At 67.1% G+C, this 18,244-nt stretch overlaps 2 protein-coding genes across 5 annotated transcripts; both read right to left on the bottom strand.

Annotated features, from left to right (window-relative positions):
• Positions 1–897: 897 nt before the first annotated feature.
• ZBTB7B (zinc finger and BTB domain containing 7B) lies at positions 898–13,169 on the bottom strand. 4 transcript variants are annotated; one of them, XM_030965285.1, is made up of 4 exons: positions 7,945–8,042; positions 2,944–3,947; positions 2,150–2,187; positions 898–2,065 (listed from the first exon to the last, which is right to left on the bottom strand). In XM_030965285.1, the coding sequence occupies exons 2-4, from the start codon at positions 3,936–3,938 to the stop codon at positions 1,767–1,769; spliced, it is 1,332 nt and encodes a 443-aa protein (XP_030821145.1). In that variant the 5' UTR covers positions 3,939–3,947; positions 7,945–8,042; the 3' UTR covers positions 898–1,766. The 4 variants fall into 4 exon arrangements, with proteins under 4 accessions (XP_030821145.1, XP_030821144.1, XP_030821143.1 ...); XM_030965284.1 differs by lacking the exon at positions 7,945–8,042 and adding an exon at positions 13,141–13,169 and having other exon boundaries at positions 898–2,187; XM_030965283.1 differs by lacking the exon at positions 7,945–8,042 and adding an exon at positions 13,019–13,115 and having other exon boundaries at positions 898–2,187.
• A 1,390-nt stretch (positions 13,170–14,559) lies between these two features.
• On the bottom strand, positions 14,560–17,885 carry LOC115913478 (mothers against decapentaplegic homolog 6-like). Its single transcript, XM_030965522.1, has 4 exons — positions 17,657–17,885; positions 16,906–17,319; positions 16,673–16,771; positions 14,560–16,059 (listed from the first exon to the last, which is right to left on the bottom strand). The coding sequence occupies exons 2-4, from the start codon at positions 17,297–17,299 to the stop codon at positions 15,533–15,535; spliced, it is 1,020 nt and encodes a 339-aa protein (XP_030821382.1). The 5' UTR covers positions 17,300–17,319; positions 17,657–17,885; the 3' UTR covers positions 14,560–15,532.
• Positions 17,886–18,244: the final 359 nt, after the last annotated feature.

The following is an 18,244-nucleotide window of genomic DNA, read 5'->3' as shown; positions in this document are numbered from 1 at the left end:
GGCTGTGAGCCCAGCTGTGAGCCCAGCTGTGAGCCCAGCTGGAGGAGGTGGAAAAGAGTGAGGAGAGGGATGTGGGCAGCAGTGGGGTCAACAAGAGCAGATTGCTCTGCAGGTGAGGGCTGGCTGTGGGGTGGCAACGCCCCCTGCGCTCCCCAGCACTGGCGATGCTGGATGCCAACACTGAGCTCCAATCTCGCAGCAAGGAGCAGGCCAAGAACAGTGAAAGTGAGGCAAGGGCCCAGTGACAGCCGGACAGTGCCATGGGGCAGCAAAACCACGGGTCCAGCTGCTGGGATGTGCCTGGAGCCAGCCCCACCAGTGCAGCAGAAGCTGAGAGCCACTGGGTGGGGAAGGGCTGGTGAATAAATCACCTGGTCCTCAAGGCACCTGAGTCCTGGCACTCTGAGTTGGCATCCACCATCCCATGATGGTCCTGACCTTGTGATACCCCAGCTCCTTGCTGTCCTGGCTCCATCCCTGCTGTGACCCCAGCCTCTCAATGCCCCCAGCCCCCATCTCCAGCACCTTGGTGCCACCATCTCCATGCCCCCAGTGCCTGCAGCCCCTACACATCCCTGTCCCCAGCCTTTATGGTGTCCCCATTCCCATCCCTGTGGTGCCCCCAGCCCCATGGTGACCCCCACCCCTCGGTGTTCCTCTCCCCACACACAGTGCCCACTCCCCATCCCTGTCCCCAGCCCTACAGTGCCCCCGGCCCCGAGCTGCTCCAGGGCAGGGATGCAGAATGGACAGACAGCTGGACGCGGGGGAAGTCCCTGCTTCTCCGTTTATTACCAAGCAGCCTTCGTTTAAAAAAAAAAAAAAACAAACAAAACAAACACAGACATACAGACAGGCAGAGGCGGCCCGGCGGGGCGGGGGCCGCCCGCCCATGGTTTTGTTTGGTTCCTGACACCAGAGAGGTTCAAGTAGCCGAAAAGGTTCAAGTTCACCATAAGGCACTTTAAAGCCATGACGGGAGCAGAGCCCCCCCGGCCCCATCACCCCTGCGGGCACCCCATGGCACACGTGGGGGCCGGGCCGCGCTGGTGGTTGGCAGCGGAGGGGCTGTGGGGGGGAATATATTACATCATCTTTTTAAATATAGATAAAACTCTTATTTGTAGACAAATAGTGCCGGTCCCCTCCACCCCCGGGGAGGCTGCGCCCTGCGGGGGGCATGTGCAAAGGACAGAGGGGTGACCGTGGGGGCCCGGCCACCCCAGGGAAGGGGGGGGTCCCACAGGGCCGGGGGATTTCGGAAGGGGAAAAGGGTCCGGGGGGGGCCGGGGCTGCCCCACACCCGGGTGGGCTCACCCGAATAGTGCAACCAAGAGAAAGCAGCCGGGAGTGCAGGGGCGAGGGGGGCTCGCCGGGGGGGGGCTGCTCGGAGTGGGGAGGTGGGGACAAGCTATGCACAGCGTAGGGCAGTGCCCCCCTCCACCGGAGAGGATGGGGGGGCTCTCCCCACCTGGGGGGCCTTGGTCCATGGGTGCCCATGCCCGGTCCTGGCATCCACGAGGGGTTTGGTGGGGGGGACATCCAAGTCCCGATCCCCCCATCACTCGCCCTGGGCATGACCAGGTGGGCCTGGGCACGGTGGGGGGTGGTAGGGGCCCCCCACCCCCTTGTGCAAATCGGCCGAGGGGATTTTCCCCCTTTGCATAACTAGGAATGAACCGTGACGGGAAAAACAGGAACAGAAACCCCAGTGGGCACGGCACAGCTCGGCATGGAACGGCACGACACCTGCTGTCGCATCGGCCCTACGCCGTCTCCACCGGCACGGTGCCGTCCGGCTGCGACCCTTCCTCACCCTCCTGCTCCTCTTCCTCCTCCTCGGGCTGCCCTGGAGCCCAGTAGCGGGCAATGGAGAGGCGCAGCCCCTCCAGGCGCCCGTTGGAGAGGTCGAGGCCCGGGGGCCCGGTGGGCGGCGGGGGCGGCTCGTCGCGGCGGCGGCGGCGCGTCCGCACCTCCAGGCAGTTCTGGCCCTTCAGGTGCCGCTGGAGGTGGTCGTCCTTGGCGAAGGCCTTGTGGCAGAGGTAGCACTCGTAGGGCCGGGCGCCTGTGTGCAGGTGCATGTGGTTCTTCAGGTCGTAGCTGTGCAGGAAGCGGGCGCTGCAGTGCTGGCAGGAGTAGGGCCGCTCACCTGTGTGCTTCCGCATGTGGATCTTCAGTTTGTCGTTCCTGGAGGTGGGACAGACAGGGAGACGTTGGCATTGAGGAGCCAACACGGCATCCAACCACCGGGGGGAGGGCAATGGTGCTGGAAGCCCGGGAGCAGGGATGCTCTGCGGGGCACAGCGCTCTGGATGCTCTGCGGGGCACAGCGCTCTGGACCATTGCACGGCTGCATGGCTGAGATGCAGCTGGCTGCTGGCAGGGGGGGTGCTGCTGGCTACCCCAGGCTGCTCTGGCAGTGCTTACATAGTGCAGAAGACTTCCCTGGACCTGCACCACAACCATGCCAGGGCTGACAGATGAGGTGCTGTGGGTGCCTTGGGTGATCTGACAGCACTCACAGAGTGCAGAACACCCCACTGACCTGACTTCACCAGCAGCTATGACAGAGGAACACCACCAGGGATGCTACTGGGTACCTCAGGTCAGTCAGCAGCACTCATGAGGTGCAGAAGGCCCCAGAACCCCACTGCACCACAACAGAACTTGCAGGGGTGCCATGGAGGATGCCACTGGGTACCTGTGTTGGTCGAGAGCACTCACGGGGTGCAGAAGACCCTCTGAATGTGCACTGCACTGGCAGGACTGGCAGAGGGGTGCTGTGCAATGTGCCATCAGTTTGGTCTGGCAGCACTCAGGGGATGCAGAAAACCCCATGAATCCTGTGGCCAGGCCCTGGTAGGACTGGCACGGGGCAGGGGTGCCATAGGGGATGTCATTTGGCACACGTCAGGCGGGCAGAGCCCGTCCAGCAGCACTCACCGTGTGAACCGGACCCCGCAGACCTGGCAGGCAAAGGGTTTCTCGCCCGTGTGCGTGCGCATGTGGCGGGGCAGCTTGCCGGCACCGTGGATGACCTTGTGGCACACGGGGCACTCCTGGGGCATCTGTGAGCGCCGCTTGCGCACCAGCTTGTCGGGGCTGTCCAGCCCGGGCGCCAGCGACTCGTGGTGCAGCGAGCTCAGATACGCCATCAGGTCGGGGTCGATGGCGTCCTCGTCAGAAGGTGCCTCCTCAGGGGACAAGGGGGGCTGGTAGGGGAAGGGGAAGGAGTGTGGGGGCAGCTCCTCCTCCTCAGGCAGCTCAAAGCTGTCGTAGGGCAGGGACAGCCCCTCGGGCAGAGGGGGTGAGGGCAGCTGGGAGGGCGGGGGGCTGCCGGAGCCTTCAGCCTCAGCTGAGGGTGGCTCCTCGGCGTGGTTGTTGAGCTGGGCACCGCGGGCTTGCAGGAACTTGCGGGTCTTCTTGCTGCGGCGCGGGGTGGGGCGGGGGGGCGGCGGGGCAGGCACCTCACCCTCGGGGAGGGTGGAAAAAGCCTCCAGGTAGCGGCGGGCGCGTTCGCAGTCGCCGTCATCGGGGCCGGGTGCCTCCAGCCCGCTGCCCTGCAGGATCTCCACGCAGGCAGCGATGACACAGGGGATCTCCAGCAGCCGGGCAGCGCGCAGCACCTCGCCCATGTTGGCGCTGCTGATGGTCAGCGTGGCCGTGTAAGCGAACTCCAGCAGCGCGCCCAGTGCCTCCGGCCCCACAAAGTCCAGCTCGCAGACCTCCTGCCCCGGCCCCGGCCCTGCGAAGAGCTTCTTGAAATAGCGGCTGGAGGCGGCCAGGACGGCACGGTGGGTGCGGTACTCCAGCCCCTGCGTCTTGATGGTGACATCGCAGAGCAGCCCCAGCTGCCGCTGCTCGTTCAGGCAGCTCAGCAGCTCGCTGCTGTGCTCGGGGAAGGGGATGCCGATGAGGTCGTCCTCTGGGCTGGCCATTGTCCTCACCTGCGGGAAGGACAGGATGCTGCTTGAATGACAGAGGAACAAGCTGGGAGAGAGTGCTTGGAAGAAACACTGCAGCTGGAGCACCGCTGCCATGAAGCCAGGGCACAAGGAACGCTGCCTGTACACGCTGGGTGGCACTGGGGTTTCAGTGGGACATGAACTGGGGCAGGCTTGGGGCTCAGGGTCTGCCTCAGTTCCCTCCATGCTGTGCAGAGGCTGGCGGGCGCAGGCCCCCCACCACAGGCCCCCCACCACAGGCCCCCCACCACAGGCCCCCCACCACAGGCCTCCACGCTTCCTCCACTGCCACCAGCACCCAGCCGCCTGCGCCGCCACAGCAAAGGGAGAAATCTCAGCGTGGTGCCTTTGAACAGCAGCGAGGTGCAGCGCTTCCTGTGCCAGCCCACCCACAATCCCCCCAGCCCACGGCCACGGCCGGGGCGCAGCCTCTGGCTCCCAGCAGCCCCGTCCTGGGAACATGGGCCTCGCTGGCAGAGGCATGGTGGGCGGGCGAGCGCTGGGAAGAGCACCCTGAGGGCCGGGGGCCGCCCTGTGGAGCCCAGCTGGGCTGGGAACAGGGGCCACACTTCCTGCCACGGCAGATTAGGATCAGCACCTGTGCCACCGGTTCCTGCCCCCGCTCCTGGTCGGGACTGGGCCCCCTCCCTCCCCCCTGTGCCCCAGCCCGGGGCCACTCCTCGCCCAGCCAAGCCCAGCCTGCGCCAGTCAGGCCTTTCCCACGCTGCAGCTGGCAGAGTTTGGCCTCAGCCCTAAACCCAGCACTGCTCACACTCACACTGCGGTGCCCATGGTGCACCACCAGGGACACACGTGCTCCTGTGCAGCCAGCACAGGTGGGAAATGGGAGCCCGTGACCCTCACAACCCGCAGGCAGGCTGCAGGCAGCAGTGGCAGCTCCGGGGCTGCAGCCTGCCCTGTGACACCGTGCCCAGCTATGGCCCTTGCAGCCAGCCAGGCACTGCTGGCTGACAGTGGAATGGGAGCCCAGCAACTGCAGCCTGGGGAAAGCAGAAGCAGGTACCACCTCTCAAGCTGTGCCATGGTGGACAGCAGCATGGGGCACCGGCCATCGCCAGCCGTGCCAGGCAACGCTGAGCCACGCCAGGCCCACCGGGCCGTGCCAAACCACACTGTGCCGTCGGCAGGCGGGCGTGGGGGACGTGCCCCCTCTTGCCCATGGAGGGGCGGCGCGGGCGACGGCCCCCGGCGCAGGGGCCCATCCCCAAGCCGGCCGCTCCCTGCGCTTGGGCGGCCGCCAGCTGGGGCTGCCTCGGCAGGCAGCTGGGAACGGCCCCGGAGCAACCGGCTGCGGAGCCGCCCCAGCCGCTGCCGAGCAGGCCCGACCGGCAGGGCAGGCGGCAGCCGCCCCTGAAACCGGGAGCCAGCAGTGCCGACCGCCTGGGATGCTGGCGCCAGCAGCCATGGCCAAGCCCCCCTGGCTGGCAGGAGCCCGTCCCGGCACTTGGTTGAGGTCCCCTCTGCCTGCCGAGGTGGGGGTGATCGGATTAGGGGTGATTAAACCATCAGGGCCCCGGGAGCCAACAGGCAGTGACAGCCCCCGGTGGGATTAGGCAGGATTAGCTGCAGGGGTAGGATTAAGCAGGGGGGTAAATATCCCATGCCACAGCTTGGGCAGCTGGAGAGGGATGACAGGGATGGGGCACCTGCCATGGGTGGGCCAGAGCCCCACGGATCCCCAGGACTGTCACAGGCAATAGTCACAGGATGGGGTGGCATTGTGCCCTCCAACACTGCCTCCCCCAGCGATGGCACCAGGACAGCCTCCCTTCTGCCCTGGTCCCCACAGCACCTCCAGCCCCACGAGAAACCTGGGCACAGGGCACTCGCAAGACTGATGGCACCCACTGGCACCTGCTTTTGGGGATGCCTGGGCACAGGGCAGCAGCTGAGACCCCGTCACATCCCAGCAGGTGGCACGGTGCTCTGAGGGATGGGCACCGGCCTCACCATGTCCCAGTGCAGACGGACACAGCCTCAGCGCTGCCAATGTCACAGAAATCACCAGCAGAGGTGTGCTAAGGCAGTTGGGATTCCACGGGACTCGGTGCCACCAGACAGAGCTGCAGGGCTGGGGCAGGGTGGGGGCGAGGTGGCGGCGGCAGGAGGGGGATTTTCCATCGCACCAAACCGCCCCTTTACGGCTCCTTTGCTGACACCCCCACCCCCCCGCACATCCTCCTCACTGGAGCGAAGAAGTCACATGCTGAGCGGGTGCTGCCGTCGAGGAGATCACCGCAGTGATAAGGAAATGGCAGAGGATGAGGTGTGAGGGGACAGGAGCCGCCCCCGGCCCCCAGCATTCCCGGGCTGCTGCTGGAGGTGATGGCCGGGAGGACGCAGGTGGTGATGCCATGGCCTCGCCATGCCAGAGCTCCCTCGGTCACCTCAGCGCTGTGCCTGGGCACATTTTGGCTGAAGCAGCCAAACGGGACTGAGGCAAGGCAAGGAGAGGGGGAGTTGCTCCCCGTGCTGAGCTGGCTGCCATGCAGGGCGGGTGGCAGCAGGAACAATGTCTGCCCAGGTCACCCTGACATCCATCCCTCTGCCAGCCCAGGCTGCCTGGGACAACCATGGCCAGGCTCCACCCATGTGCCAGCTCCTCCGTGAGAGGGGTCCAGGCACCCAGGCAGGGCCACGGGCAGCGGGGTGGGGTCCCTGCAGCGCCCTGCAGCATGGGGACAGGCTGCGTGCCATGCCACCAAGCAGGGACGGCACCCCGGGTGAGGGGACAGTGCCAGTCTGCGCTGAGCACTGGGCCCGGCTTGGGGACAGTGGGAGGTGGGAGGTGGAGTGTCCAGGGGGGATCTCCCGACATGGGGAAGGAGAGCAGAGGTCCCAGGGAGCACAGTCCCCACCCTGGGCTGCTGCCAAGCGCCCCTGCTTTCGGTCACAAGAGTCACAAATGCTGTCGAGGGACTTCACAGCCCCATGGGGAGAATGAGTCACCCCGGAAGGGGAGCGCAGCAGAGTCGCCCTGGCCCCTCACACCGTGGGGCCCCTCACCCTTTGGGATCCAGGATGTGGACCCAGGGGTCCAGGCTGTGCAAGCCCCCCACTCTGCTGCTGCCTGAAGCCAGCACTGGTGCCGATGGCCACAGTGTGCATGGAGGGTGGTGTGGCCGCAGGGCAGGGGCAGTGCAGCCCCTCTGTCTGCCCAGCAGGGAAGGTGGTGGCCGGGGTCTGGCTCAGCTGATGAGCCTGTAGCAAGCACATGCCAAGGGTCCCAGTGCTGGAGGAAGTGGGGAGAGCAGCAGTGCTCTTTGAAAGAAGAAAAGAACGAGTAGAGACAAAAGGAAATGGTTCGGAGATGAAAGAGGATAAACAGTCCCCCACCCCATAGCACTGAGAGTGAGCCCCATGGCACTGCTCAGGCCCCCTGACACTGGCCAGCTCACCCACAGAGCTCCCAGGGACAGCCACCAGCACTGACAGGGGGCTGAGCACCGTGGCCCATGGCTGCCTCAGTGCCCAGCCAGCATGCACCTGGGGCCAGTGCCAGCCTGGCACGACAGCTGCCACGGAGGCTGGGCACAGGGCATCCCTGCTACATCTGGTGGTGTTGCCAGAGCTGCTCCTGGCATCTGTGGCAGGGACAAGAAGCAAAGTCCCCATGCCGCCCACCCAGCCTGCTGGCACTGTGCTGGCATCCTGGCCCCCTCCTGCTGCCAAAACCTACCCCACTGCCACATCCAGCTGCCTGGCATTGCCACTCTAGGGTGTGGGCCCTGCTCTGCCAAACCAAAGTGACCCAGATCTCGCCACTCGTCCCATCCCACCCCATCCCATCAGCAGTGAGGGTGGCGTAGGGCTCAGGCAACACCAACGTCCCACAGCCCGCTGGAGCTGAGGCAGCTGGCCCAAATGTCCCAGTGCCCAGTGCCACACTGGGTCCCCACCACCCTGGCAAGTTCCTGCACTGCAGCAGCAGCGATGGCAGGGTGGGTGTGCGGCTCACCTGCCCCGTGTCCCGGCGTGGCTCCGCGCTCGTCGCGGCCCCGGCTGCGGCCCGCGAGTGGCAGGGAGGGGAAGGCAGGGTGCTGCTGTGTGAACTTGGCCCCGCTCCCCGCTGCACTTGAGCTCAGGATCCCACCTCAAAAGGAGTCGACGCCCACACCCCGGGTCACGCACCTCCCAGCCCCGCTTCCCAGAACACACACGGCATTAACTCTTTGCGGCCGGTGCTGCGCCGTGGGGCGCCAACCCGGAACGGGGCAGGGGGCATCCCCCGGCCCACTCCCACGGGAGAAAATCCCCAGCGCCTCCAGGACAGGCACCCATACCTTAAACACGCCTTCCCCACCACTAACACCGTCTCCAAGGTGTCTGCCCCTGCCCCCCCGAGCCGTGGCACATCACACGGGCCCTCCTCAGCTTCTCGTGTGCCCCAAGGCAGGGCGCTGGGTGCTCGCCACTGGCCATGGCCGGCCCAGCCGGGCTGCCAGGGCGCCTGTGCTCGGCGGCAGCAGGGCAGGGCTGGGTGCAGCATGCTGCAGCCTGCCCGGCCAGCCCTGGAGCCACCCCCCGGTCCTATGGATTCCTGTCCTGCTCTCCCCTTGGAGCAGGTTCCCGAGATCCCATGGGGAATGTGGGAAGCAGTGACGGCCCAGCTGGGCTACGCTGCCTGATCCCCTCCGCTCCCCGGGCAGGGGCACTCGTGGGCTCCCCAGGCCAGGCTGCACATTCATGCAATGCCCCCATAATTACACCCTCTGTGTCCCCAGCTAAACAGCAATTAGCAGCCCGGAGAGCTCGCCCCACACCCCACCACCAGCACCGGCACCCGCCCAGGCAACCCACGCCAGACCGGTCAGGGGCACTGGCACTGTGGCACCCTGGCATGGCCCAGCAGGCTCCAGAGCTGGGGATGTCTGCAGCAGGCCAGGCAGAAAGGGGAAGAGCCCCACAGCAAAGCAGTGGGACAGCAAAGGGCCCGACCCAGCCCCAGCAGCGCTGACGGAAGGAGCTGGGTTGTGCAAGAGCCCCTGGGCAGGCAGTGGAGACGGGCAGAGGGGCATCACCAGTGTGCCCTGCATGGTATCCCACTGTGCCATCACTGTGGGCCCCGTGCTGGGCAGGAGGCAGCTGTGGAGCGCAGGCAGCACACAGCCAGCACAGGGCTGTGGGCAGCACTGCCCACCACGCTGCCACAGCGCTCCAGGCTGCCCCAGTGGGGGGCACAAAACAGGGCACAGCCCTGGACAGCATCCATGGGAGGGAGGGAGGACACGAGGGAAGGAGGAGGGCTGTGGCACCTGCTGCCAACCCTTCCCCTGCCCTTTGTTCCCCATAAAGGAGGGGAATGGCGCCAGTCCCCCCTGGCCCAGGTGTGCCAGGTGCTAAGGGCGGGAGATAAGGTGGGCGAGGCGGGCAGGGAGGGGCACGGCACGGCATGGGCACGCAGCCCTGAGTCAGGGTTCCTACTGGTGGCCAGGATGGGGTGAGTCACCGTGGCCCCCCCACCCTGGGGGTGTTGCAACCACCCGGGCGCTGGCCACAAACTGCTGCTCGCCCTGGCTGGGGGGCATTGGGCTGGGGGGGCAGGTGGGGAGGTGCTGGTCTTTGGGGAAGATGGGCTAACCTCCATGAGTCCGTCCATCCATCCATCCATCAGCTCCAGCCTTGCCTTGGCCAGTGGCACCCTGACCAATGTCACCAGTGAGGGGACATGGCCTCATCCCAGCTCCTCTTCCAATGGCAGGATAGGCAACCCCATCTCCTGCATCACATCCTGACACAGAGCAGCACCCTGACCTGCCAGGGCATGGCGTGCCATGGCCACATGCTTGCCCAGGACAGATGTGGCCTCTGTGTGTCACCTCTGGCCATCCCAATATGCCAAGGAGATGGCTGAATGGCTGAGACGAAGGAAGGAAGGAAGGAAGGAAGGAAGGAAGGAAGGAAGGAAGGAAGGAAGGAAGGAAGGAAGGAAGGAAGGAAGGAAGGAAGGAAGGAAGGAAGGAAGGAAGGAAGGAAGGAAGGAAGGAAGGAAGGAAGGAAGGAAGGAAGGAAGGAAGGAAGGAAGGAAGGAAGGAAGGAAGGAAGGTTGGTTGGTTGGTTCTGCCAGCCAGCAGCCTGGGACAGGCAGGCTCACCTACAGCTGGGCCTGCTGGCTGGCCCCAGGGTGAGCTGGCTCTGGAGCTGCTGGCCCTGCAGCCCAGTCACGGGAACCCCTTGGAGGGCAGCCAGACCCCCTGGGTCCCACTGTGCTGCACAGTCCCCAGGGCCCCCCCAGCTGGTGGCACCTCCTACTCAACACGCAGGGTTCATGTCCTCACAGCACCTCGGGGACTGAGCATCACCAGCGGCACAGGCTGGCCCCCAGTGCTCCATCCTGGCACCAGGGTGGCGCTGCTCCTGGTGGGGTCACCTGGCAAGGACAGTGCCAGCCCACAGCCCCCCCTCCACACCCTCCAAAATAGCCCGGCTTCCGCCCCCACGGCAGCTGCCTGCTGCCAGCTCCCCGCTGCCCACGGCTGATCCCGGGGAGGGAAGGGGGGCAGGAGATTCTAATCCCCCCCAGCCCCCCCCGAGCCCACACAGCACCGACAGCCAGGCCATGCCCGCCGCAGCCATGCCAACCCACAGAGTGGCACCGAGGAGACCCCAGGCAGCCCTGCAGCAGGGGAAGGGCAATGCCCACAGGGCAGCCTCTGTGGAGCCCCTCTGTCCCCAGGGCCCACCGTGATGTCCACACCAGCTGCCTTGTGCCACCCCAGCAGGGCACAAGGGGCTCTTCCCTCCTCTTCCTTGGCCCTGCAGTGGGGCTGGCAATCCTCCTGCCCACCCTTGCTATGGCTCCAAGCCCTGTGCCCTGATGGCTGCCCAGGGGAGGGGAATCAAAGCAAAACTGCTGGGGTGTCACTGTACCCAATGAATGTCAGCCAGCACAGCCACATTCTCCACCCTGCTGGTGTTCAGGGTAGGCAGTACCTGGCACCCACCTTGCCCAGGACCCAGAGCCTGGCAGCAGGACCCCCTTACCCACTCCCCACTCCAACTGCTGCCCACGGGGCCTGGGGACATGACAGAGACAGCTGGGCAGAGAGGAGCACGCAGTGCAACCAAGGCTGCCGGGAGAGGCCAGAGCTCGCCTGACCTACTTCTCCTTCCGCATCACCTGCTTTCATTTTCCCTCACCCGGGCTGGTCCCCCTGCCTGCCCAGGGCTCCATCAAGTCATGCCAGAAGCTCTGGGGATACAAATCACCCGGGCACCATGGCTCCCACTGCACCATCCTGCATGCCAGCCGACCTGCCCAGCCCTGGGCACACGGTATGCCCGGGTGCAATGAAGGTCACCGGCCACAGCCCCGGCACCACCACCTCCCTCCCCTGCCTGCATGGCTACCCAAGCGCCATCTTCCTGGCACGAAGCGAGTTTGACGGGTCTCAGCCCAGCCCCTCGCCAGGTCCTCTGACCGCCCTGGGGCTTGCTGGGGTGTGGACATGCAGCTCTCGGGGCATGTCAGGGACGCCGGTGCTGCCACGGGGAGCCAGGCGGGCGCCAATCCTCCAGACGGGGCGGCCGCTCCCACCGGCACCCTGCCTGCTCCCGCCGAGGAGTTACCATGGGAAGGCAGTGCTGGTGGCGCAGGGGGAGCGCAGGCTCCCGGGGGCTCCCGCCAGCAGCCCACACGCTGCCAGGAGAGATTTCTCCCGGGTTTCATCATCCGCCGCCTGCCCTGAAGGAGAAGTTCCTGCTTCACGCACGGGGCAGCAGCCGCCCCTCGAGGGCTGGGGGGCCGCGCTGGGGCCGCAGCCCCGCCGTGCCCCTCCCGCCCCCGTGTGCTCGGGCCTGTCCCGTTCGTGCCACGTGTGCACTGAGGGTGCACGGCAGCAGCTGGCAGAGCCGCGCTGCCACAGCCGCGGGCTCAGCACCGCAGCGCTGGGGGCAGCCCGCGCCCGGGCAGGGGGGCTCGGAGGGTCCCCAGGACCCGACACGGATGTGCCCCCCGACACACAGCTGTCACCTCCGCACCCATGCCCGGCACAGACACCCCCAGCCCCGCTGCCCCACTCTCTCTGCTGTGCCAGAGTTTCCCCTTCTCCATGCGCTCAATTTAAGTTCCCGAGCTCAGTCCCTCCCTCCCAGCATCACCACCGAAGCCTTGAGCGGCCGCAGCTGCCGCGTACCCCCGGCCGTGCCCCCGGCAGTGCCCCCGGCACTGCCCCCGGCAGTGCCCCCGGCAGTGCCCGGGATCCCAGGCTGACCCCGCTCCTGCCAGCCCGGCTGTGGTGGGGGAAACCGAGGCACGGTGCGACTCACCCCGCGACAAAACCGGCGCTGTGTCCCCTCGGCAAGCGAACGCAGCCACGGAGCGAGGGCGGCTGTGGCCCAAGACGTGGATCTGCTCCGGCGGGAGGGTAAATACCGCACCCCGCCCCGGGCAAACAGCGGCCGGGGGCAGCCAGCCAGGGGGACGAGGACAGGTACGGCAGGGCTGGGCGCACGGGGCAGAGTCCACCGGTGCTTGGCAGGTGCTACCATGACACCGATCCCGGGGGACCACTGCACAGCCGAGCAGAGGCACCCACTGCTGCTGCCAGTGTGCCAGGGCCGGGGCTCACCAGCGTGGCACAGCGTGCTGGGACACTGGGATACCTTCCAACTCTACCAATACGGGTGCAGAAGGGGCTCCCTGAGTTGCCTTCCTCCTGCAACGGTGCCGTCCCCACCCGGTGCGCCAGGCATGCCGCCAAGCTGCTCACCAGGTTAGGGAGGAGGGGTGGCAGCACCCAGTCACCCGTGGGAGACCTGCGGGGGACCCTGGCTGGATGGAGCAGCACCGCAACAAGACCACAGCGGAGCCTTGGCAGCCGCCCCGGCACGCAGCGGGGACCTGCCGATGTCACAGATTTCCCGCAGCCCCGTGCGCAGGGACCGGGAACAGCCCACGAGTGACACCCCCCGCCCCACGGGCGACGTGTCCACCGGCTCCGGCGGCGGGCGGGGACAGAGGGGCCGTGCGGTGATCGCGTGCCACCAGTGCCCACCCGCTGCCCGCAGCATCCCGAATCAGCGCGACTCACCGCAACCGGGCGGCAAAAGCGGTCGCCGCACCGGTCCCCGTCCCGATCCCGCTGCCGGTGGGTCGGTACCTCCGCGCAACCCCCGCCGGTGGGTCTGTCCGCTCCCACCCACTGCCGCTCACCTGCGCACCCCGCCCGAGCCACAGACCGGTCCCGGAGCCACGGCCCCGCCTCCACCTTCACCTGCCGCCGCCGCGCCCCGCCCGCCCCCCGGCCACTGCTGCCGCCGCCGCCGCCGCCGCCGCCGCCGCCGCCGGGGCTCCAGGAAGCGCCCCGCCCCCGCCTCCTCATTGGGCAGCGCGCCGGCGGTCACGAGTCCCATTGGTGGAATGCCCCGCCCATCAGCCCGCCCCACCCCCTCGGGAGGGCGGGGGTCTTGCGGGCCCGCGGGACCGGGGCGCGCGGGTGGGGGGCGGCTGAGTCAGAGGCGGTTAACGGGATCGGGCGGGGTCGGGCCCCGGCCCGGGCAGGAGAGCACGGGACGGCCCCGCTGCGGCCCCCCACCGGCGCCGAGTGCGGTGCCAGGCGCCGAGCGCGCCCCGCCCGCTGCGGCCGCCGAGTGCCGGGGCCGGCACGGCACTGCCCGCTCCGCCCCGCGGACACGGGGGGGCGGGGAACCGGGCATGGAGGCGGGGGGTAAGAACCGAGAAGTGTGCACCGAGGGAGAGTTTCGAGGGCCGGGCACGGGAAACCGTGCGTAGGGTGAGGTACGGGGGATGGAGAGCCGGGCTCGGGGAACCGGGCACCGAGGAGCGGACACCGGGGTACTGGAGTGCCGGGCACGGGGGGATGGAGAGCTGGACACGGAGAACGTGGCACGGCGGGGAGCCGGGCAGGCGGGGCGCGGCGCAGGGAGCAGCCCCCGGTTCTCGGCGGCGCTGGAGCGGGGCGCGGCGGCCCCCAGCGGGGTGGCTCCTCCGCAGGTGCCTGGGCGCGGGCCCCGCGCAACCTGTTTGGCCGCTGCCGGCTCACAGGGAGGCAGCGGCGGCCCCGGGGCTCACCTCGGCTCACCCCGGCCCCCCCGCGCCTGGCTCCAAGCGCGGCCACTGCCCGGCGCTAGCGGAAAGTGTGAGGAGCCACCGCCGCTGCGGGGCTGCCAAGGCAAACACGGCCCCGCGCAGACGTTATGTCAGTGGGCGGGGGGGCCGCGCCGGGGCCGAGAACGGGACCCCCACCCCTTCGCCAGGCCCCGGTACCGGGCACCTGCCGCCGCGCCTCGCCCAGGCACCCGCTTCGCTCTCCCCGGCTCCGTGCCTCTGACCGTGCACCTGCATCCCCGTCCGGGGTACCGGCCCGCCAGGCTCGGGGCTTCCGCGGGGCGGAGGGGAGAACCCGCAGAAGTACCTCACCCTCCGCGCGGCTGCCACCGACCCCCGGCTCCATAGCTCCCCGCCCGTCCCCTCGGGCCACGGTTCGCCATCGCCGCTGCGCTCTGCCGCTGCCCGCGGCTGTGCTCCCGGTGATTCTCTGTCCCTGCTTCCCCCGAGGCGACGCCGACGGTGCGGTCGCACTCACCTCTCTCGGCGGGGCCAAGAGCGGGGCCGGGCGGGGGCCGCGGGCTCAGCCGGGCCGGCGGCGTGGCAGGAAGGACCGGGTGGTCATCGCGGCCCGCGGCAGCTGCCTGCAGAGGGCACTGCTGGCTCCCGGAGCCGAGCCCCGTGGGCGGCACCGATACGCGGAGGGACACGGGGGTCTCTTGGTGCCGGCGGCACCGTTTATTTAGGTTAAAAACAGCAGACACGACTTGGGCAATCCGGGAGCCCCTCGGCTGCACTTGCTCGGGGCTCCCCCCATGTTGCCAGAACGGTTGAAGGAGCCCCCGGGCCTGGGATCCAGCTTGGGTAACCCTGAACCGGTCCCCACCCCACGGGTGCTCACCTGCCCCCCCCCCATTGCACCTGCCCTGCACCTATCCAGATGTTCTGACCTGCTCTGCACCTATCCAGATGTTTTAATCTGCCCCACACAAATCCAGATATTCTAACCTGCCCCACACTCCAGCTGTGCCCACCTGCCCCACCTCCCCCTCCAGCTGTACCAGTTCACTCCCATTCCCCTTGTCTGCAGTGACACCTAGGCCCACAGCTCCCCCCTCCTCCTCATTCCTTCTCACCTCCCTTCTCTCCTGCTCCCCCTGTCCCCACCGGCCCTGGCTGCCACCTCCCAGGCCTGGCCCTGACAATGGAGACTCCTGCCTCATGCTCTGCTTTTTTTACAAAAATAGATAAATTAATATAAACTTAAACATTAAAATAATAATAATAAAAAGATATTAAATAGTGTCCTGTGTCACTGAGAGCCCCATGGCTGGGGGAAGCAGGTGCTGGCAAGGTGGTGAACCCTGCAAGAGGGGCACTGTATCCAGTCAGCACTGAGGCACAGAGCCCCCAGAGCCAGGACGATCCTGCTGCAACACAGCCCTGGAAGATACAGGCTGAGGAACAGTAGAAGGGCCCCCCAGCTTGTGAACCTGCTTTGGGGGAGCTCCCTGGCACCCCCTCACCAGCCCCAGCCTCAGCGTGGCTGGTTCAGCAGGACCTCAAGCCAGCACGGGCAGGAGGTGATGAACTGCCGTGAGTAACAGGGTCCCCAACCCTTGGCAAAGCTGATGCGGATACTGTGGGGGTCACAGGGCCCCTCCCCAGGCAGCTGCCAGCCCCCTCTGCCCCCTGCCCACTCATAATCGAACACCTTTGCCGAGTAGCCAGGCAGCACCTTGAGGACAGGCAGCCCGGGGGGGCTCAGGGTGGGCGAGCTGACGAAGATGGGGTGCTCGGTGCGGTTGTAGGCCCACACCCCCCCCGGCTCCTGGCTCAGCTGCAGCCCCCGGCCGATCTTGCCCCGGGCCCGGCGGACGGCGCAGCTGCGGTAGGCGGCAGGCAGCTGGGCCAGGCAGAAGCCACTGCCCCAGGGCAGCTCACAGAAAACGTTCACCGATGCCTCGTGCACGGCGTAGAGGCGGCCCACGCGCGTCCGGTACTCCCAGTAAGCCAGTTTGCACCAACAGCCGTCCTTGATGGTGCTCCATGAGAGACTGGTGTCTGGCAAGGGGAGAGCAGAGCTGTCACCAGCAGGATGTGACTGAGCCAAGCAGCTGGAAGGCCAAGGGGAGTGGGCACAGAGGGCGTGTGAGGACAGATAGATGGACGTGGTGCACCAGGGATGCCTCAGCACAGAGTCCTGCGCTGGGTGTGAGCCTCTGGAGCTGCTCCCAGCCCCCAAGTGCGGTGGTGAAGGGCTGGGGGAGGGCTGTGCGGGGGGTTGGTCCCTGAGTGCAGGGGAAGGTGGGGCAGTGGCAGCTGGTGGCCTTGGTGGCCAGCAGCCAGGCGGGAGCTGGGGCTGTGTGCGTCAAGGCACATTGTGTGTGTCCCCATAGGCAGCGCTTCCTCCAGCAGGGAGCCTGGCGCTGCCAAAAATAACAGGAGCTTCAGTGGCGGGGGGGCGTCTGGGCCCAGACCGCTCCCCCAGCAGGAACCCCTCATCCCCTGTCGGAGTCTTTTCCTCCTGCTGGGAGTGACTGCTGGCTCCATTCCCTGATTTTCATGTTCTGTCCCCTCCAATCTCTGCTCCTGACTCCGGGGTTCAGCCCTGCCCAGTGCCCTCCTGCCTGCTGGGTGTGGCAGAGGGCTGTGCCCTGTGCTGGGCCCATCTTACCGCACCAGTCCCCACCGTCGTAGCTGAACTCCATGAGCTGGGGCTCATCTGGCCAGGAGGGACCACAGGATGCCTTCAAGTAGGGGGGTGGTGGGGTTTCTGCAGAGGAGAGAGAAGGAAATAGGAGGCTGGGAGTGCATCCTGCCCCACTGGAGCCCCCTGGAGCAGCCCCAGAGAGCAGGGTCAGAGCCTGGGTGGGCGAGGCAGCCTCCAGTGTTGCCGCCAGCACTCACCAGGTACAGCCAGGCGGCTGAAGTGATGGGGGTTGCAGCACAGCCCGGCCAAGTCCCCGCAGGCTCCCTGGCCCCCAGCACAGTAGCAGAGGTGCTTGAGCTCATGGGACTGGTGGAGGTCAGGCCAGCGGAAGAGGCGACAGAGCAGGACTTGAGGGGGGAGTCCCTGCTTGACCCCCCGTGGGTCTCCCCGTGGTGCCAGAACGCAGCCAGACTCCCAGGCACCCCGGCTCTCCACCACCTGCACCAGGAGCTCCAGCTCCTCATCCTTCAGCTTCTTGAAGAGGGCATGCACGGCTGGTTTGAGGGCAGCGGGGCCATCCTCGGGGCTGGCTGCTGCACAGCGCTGCCGCCACAGCCTCCGCACCAGCCCAGCACGGCGCGAACGGAACATGCGGTGGTCGTGGGGACCACCTGCAGGATGGAGACAGGCATCACCCCCCGTGCCCTCAGAGGGCTGTGCCTCCGGGGAGTCCCAATGGGGACCCTGTGCATCTTCCTGTGTCCACCCAGATCCCTGGCAAGGCTGCTTTGCCTGGATTTGCTGCTGTCATCCCCACCACGAGGGCACGGTGCCGCTTCAAGGCGTACTGGCATCCCCAAGGTCACATCAGACATGAGCCCAAAACCAACCCTCACTGCTGGGGAACCTGCCTGTGCTCCTGCCCACAGCACCCACCCGCTCTCCTCTCACCCCCCTGTCTGTCATGGGGCTGGGAAAGGGGTCCCTGCAGAAGAGGGTCTCACTCACGGTGGGTGGCAGAGGTGGGTGAGAGGCTCCAGGGCACTGCATGGGGCTGTGCTCTCGGGGCGGCCGGCACTGCTCTGCCCGTCACGCGTCACTGCCTGGACTTTTTCCTGTGCTCTCCCCTCCCCCGGACCTTCCCGTTTGGGGAATTCATTGATTTCCCTCATCCCAGCCAGCCCTGGGGCTGAGCCACCGCCAGGGCCACCACATCAGGGCTGCCACACCAGGGCATGGCATAAGGTGCGTGGGCTGCAGTGGTCAGGGATGCCCAGCACCGTGCTACCAGGCACAGCCAGGAGCCCAAAAAGCACCACAGACTCCAGTGCACAACCACAGGGCAGGGTCCAGCTGAGAGCTGATCTGGGCAGGGGGAGGCCACAAGGCACAGTGGCAGGGCACCGTGTTGGCAGACCCCATCCTTACTCGTGTCCTCACAGGGACCATTGCAAGGACCACCTAAGCCCCTCGTGGCATCTTGGACAAAGGTTTCTGCTGCCCCTCAGTTCTTGACCTGGCTGGGCCCCCCCGCGGGCAGTGGCTGAGGGTGGGAGCCTGCTCCACAACAAAGGAGCTAATGTAAACGGGACCCTT

This window comes from Camarhynchus parvulus, chromosome 25 (assembly GCF_901933205.1).
Source record: "Camarhynchus parvulus chromosome 25, STF_HiC, whole genome shotgun sequence".
NCBI lineage: Eukaryota > Metazoa > Chordata > Aves > Passeriformes > Thraupidae > Camarhynchus > Camarhynchus parvulus.
The sequence above is the reverse complement of the archived record's forward strand: the minus strand, read 5'-3'. Positions and strand labels throughout refer to the sequence as shown.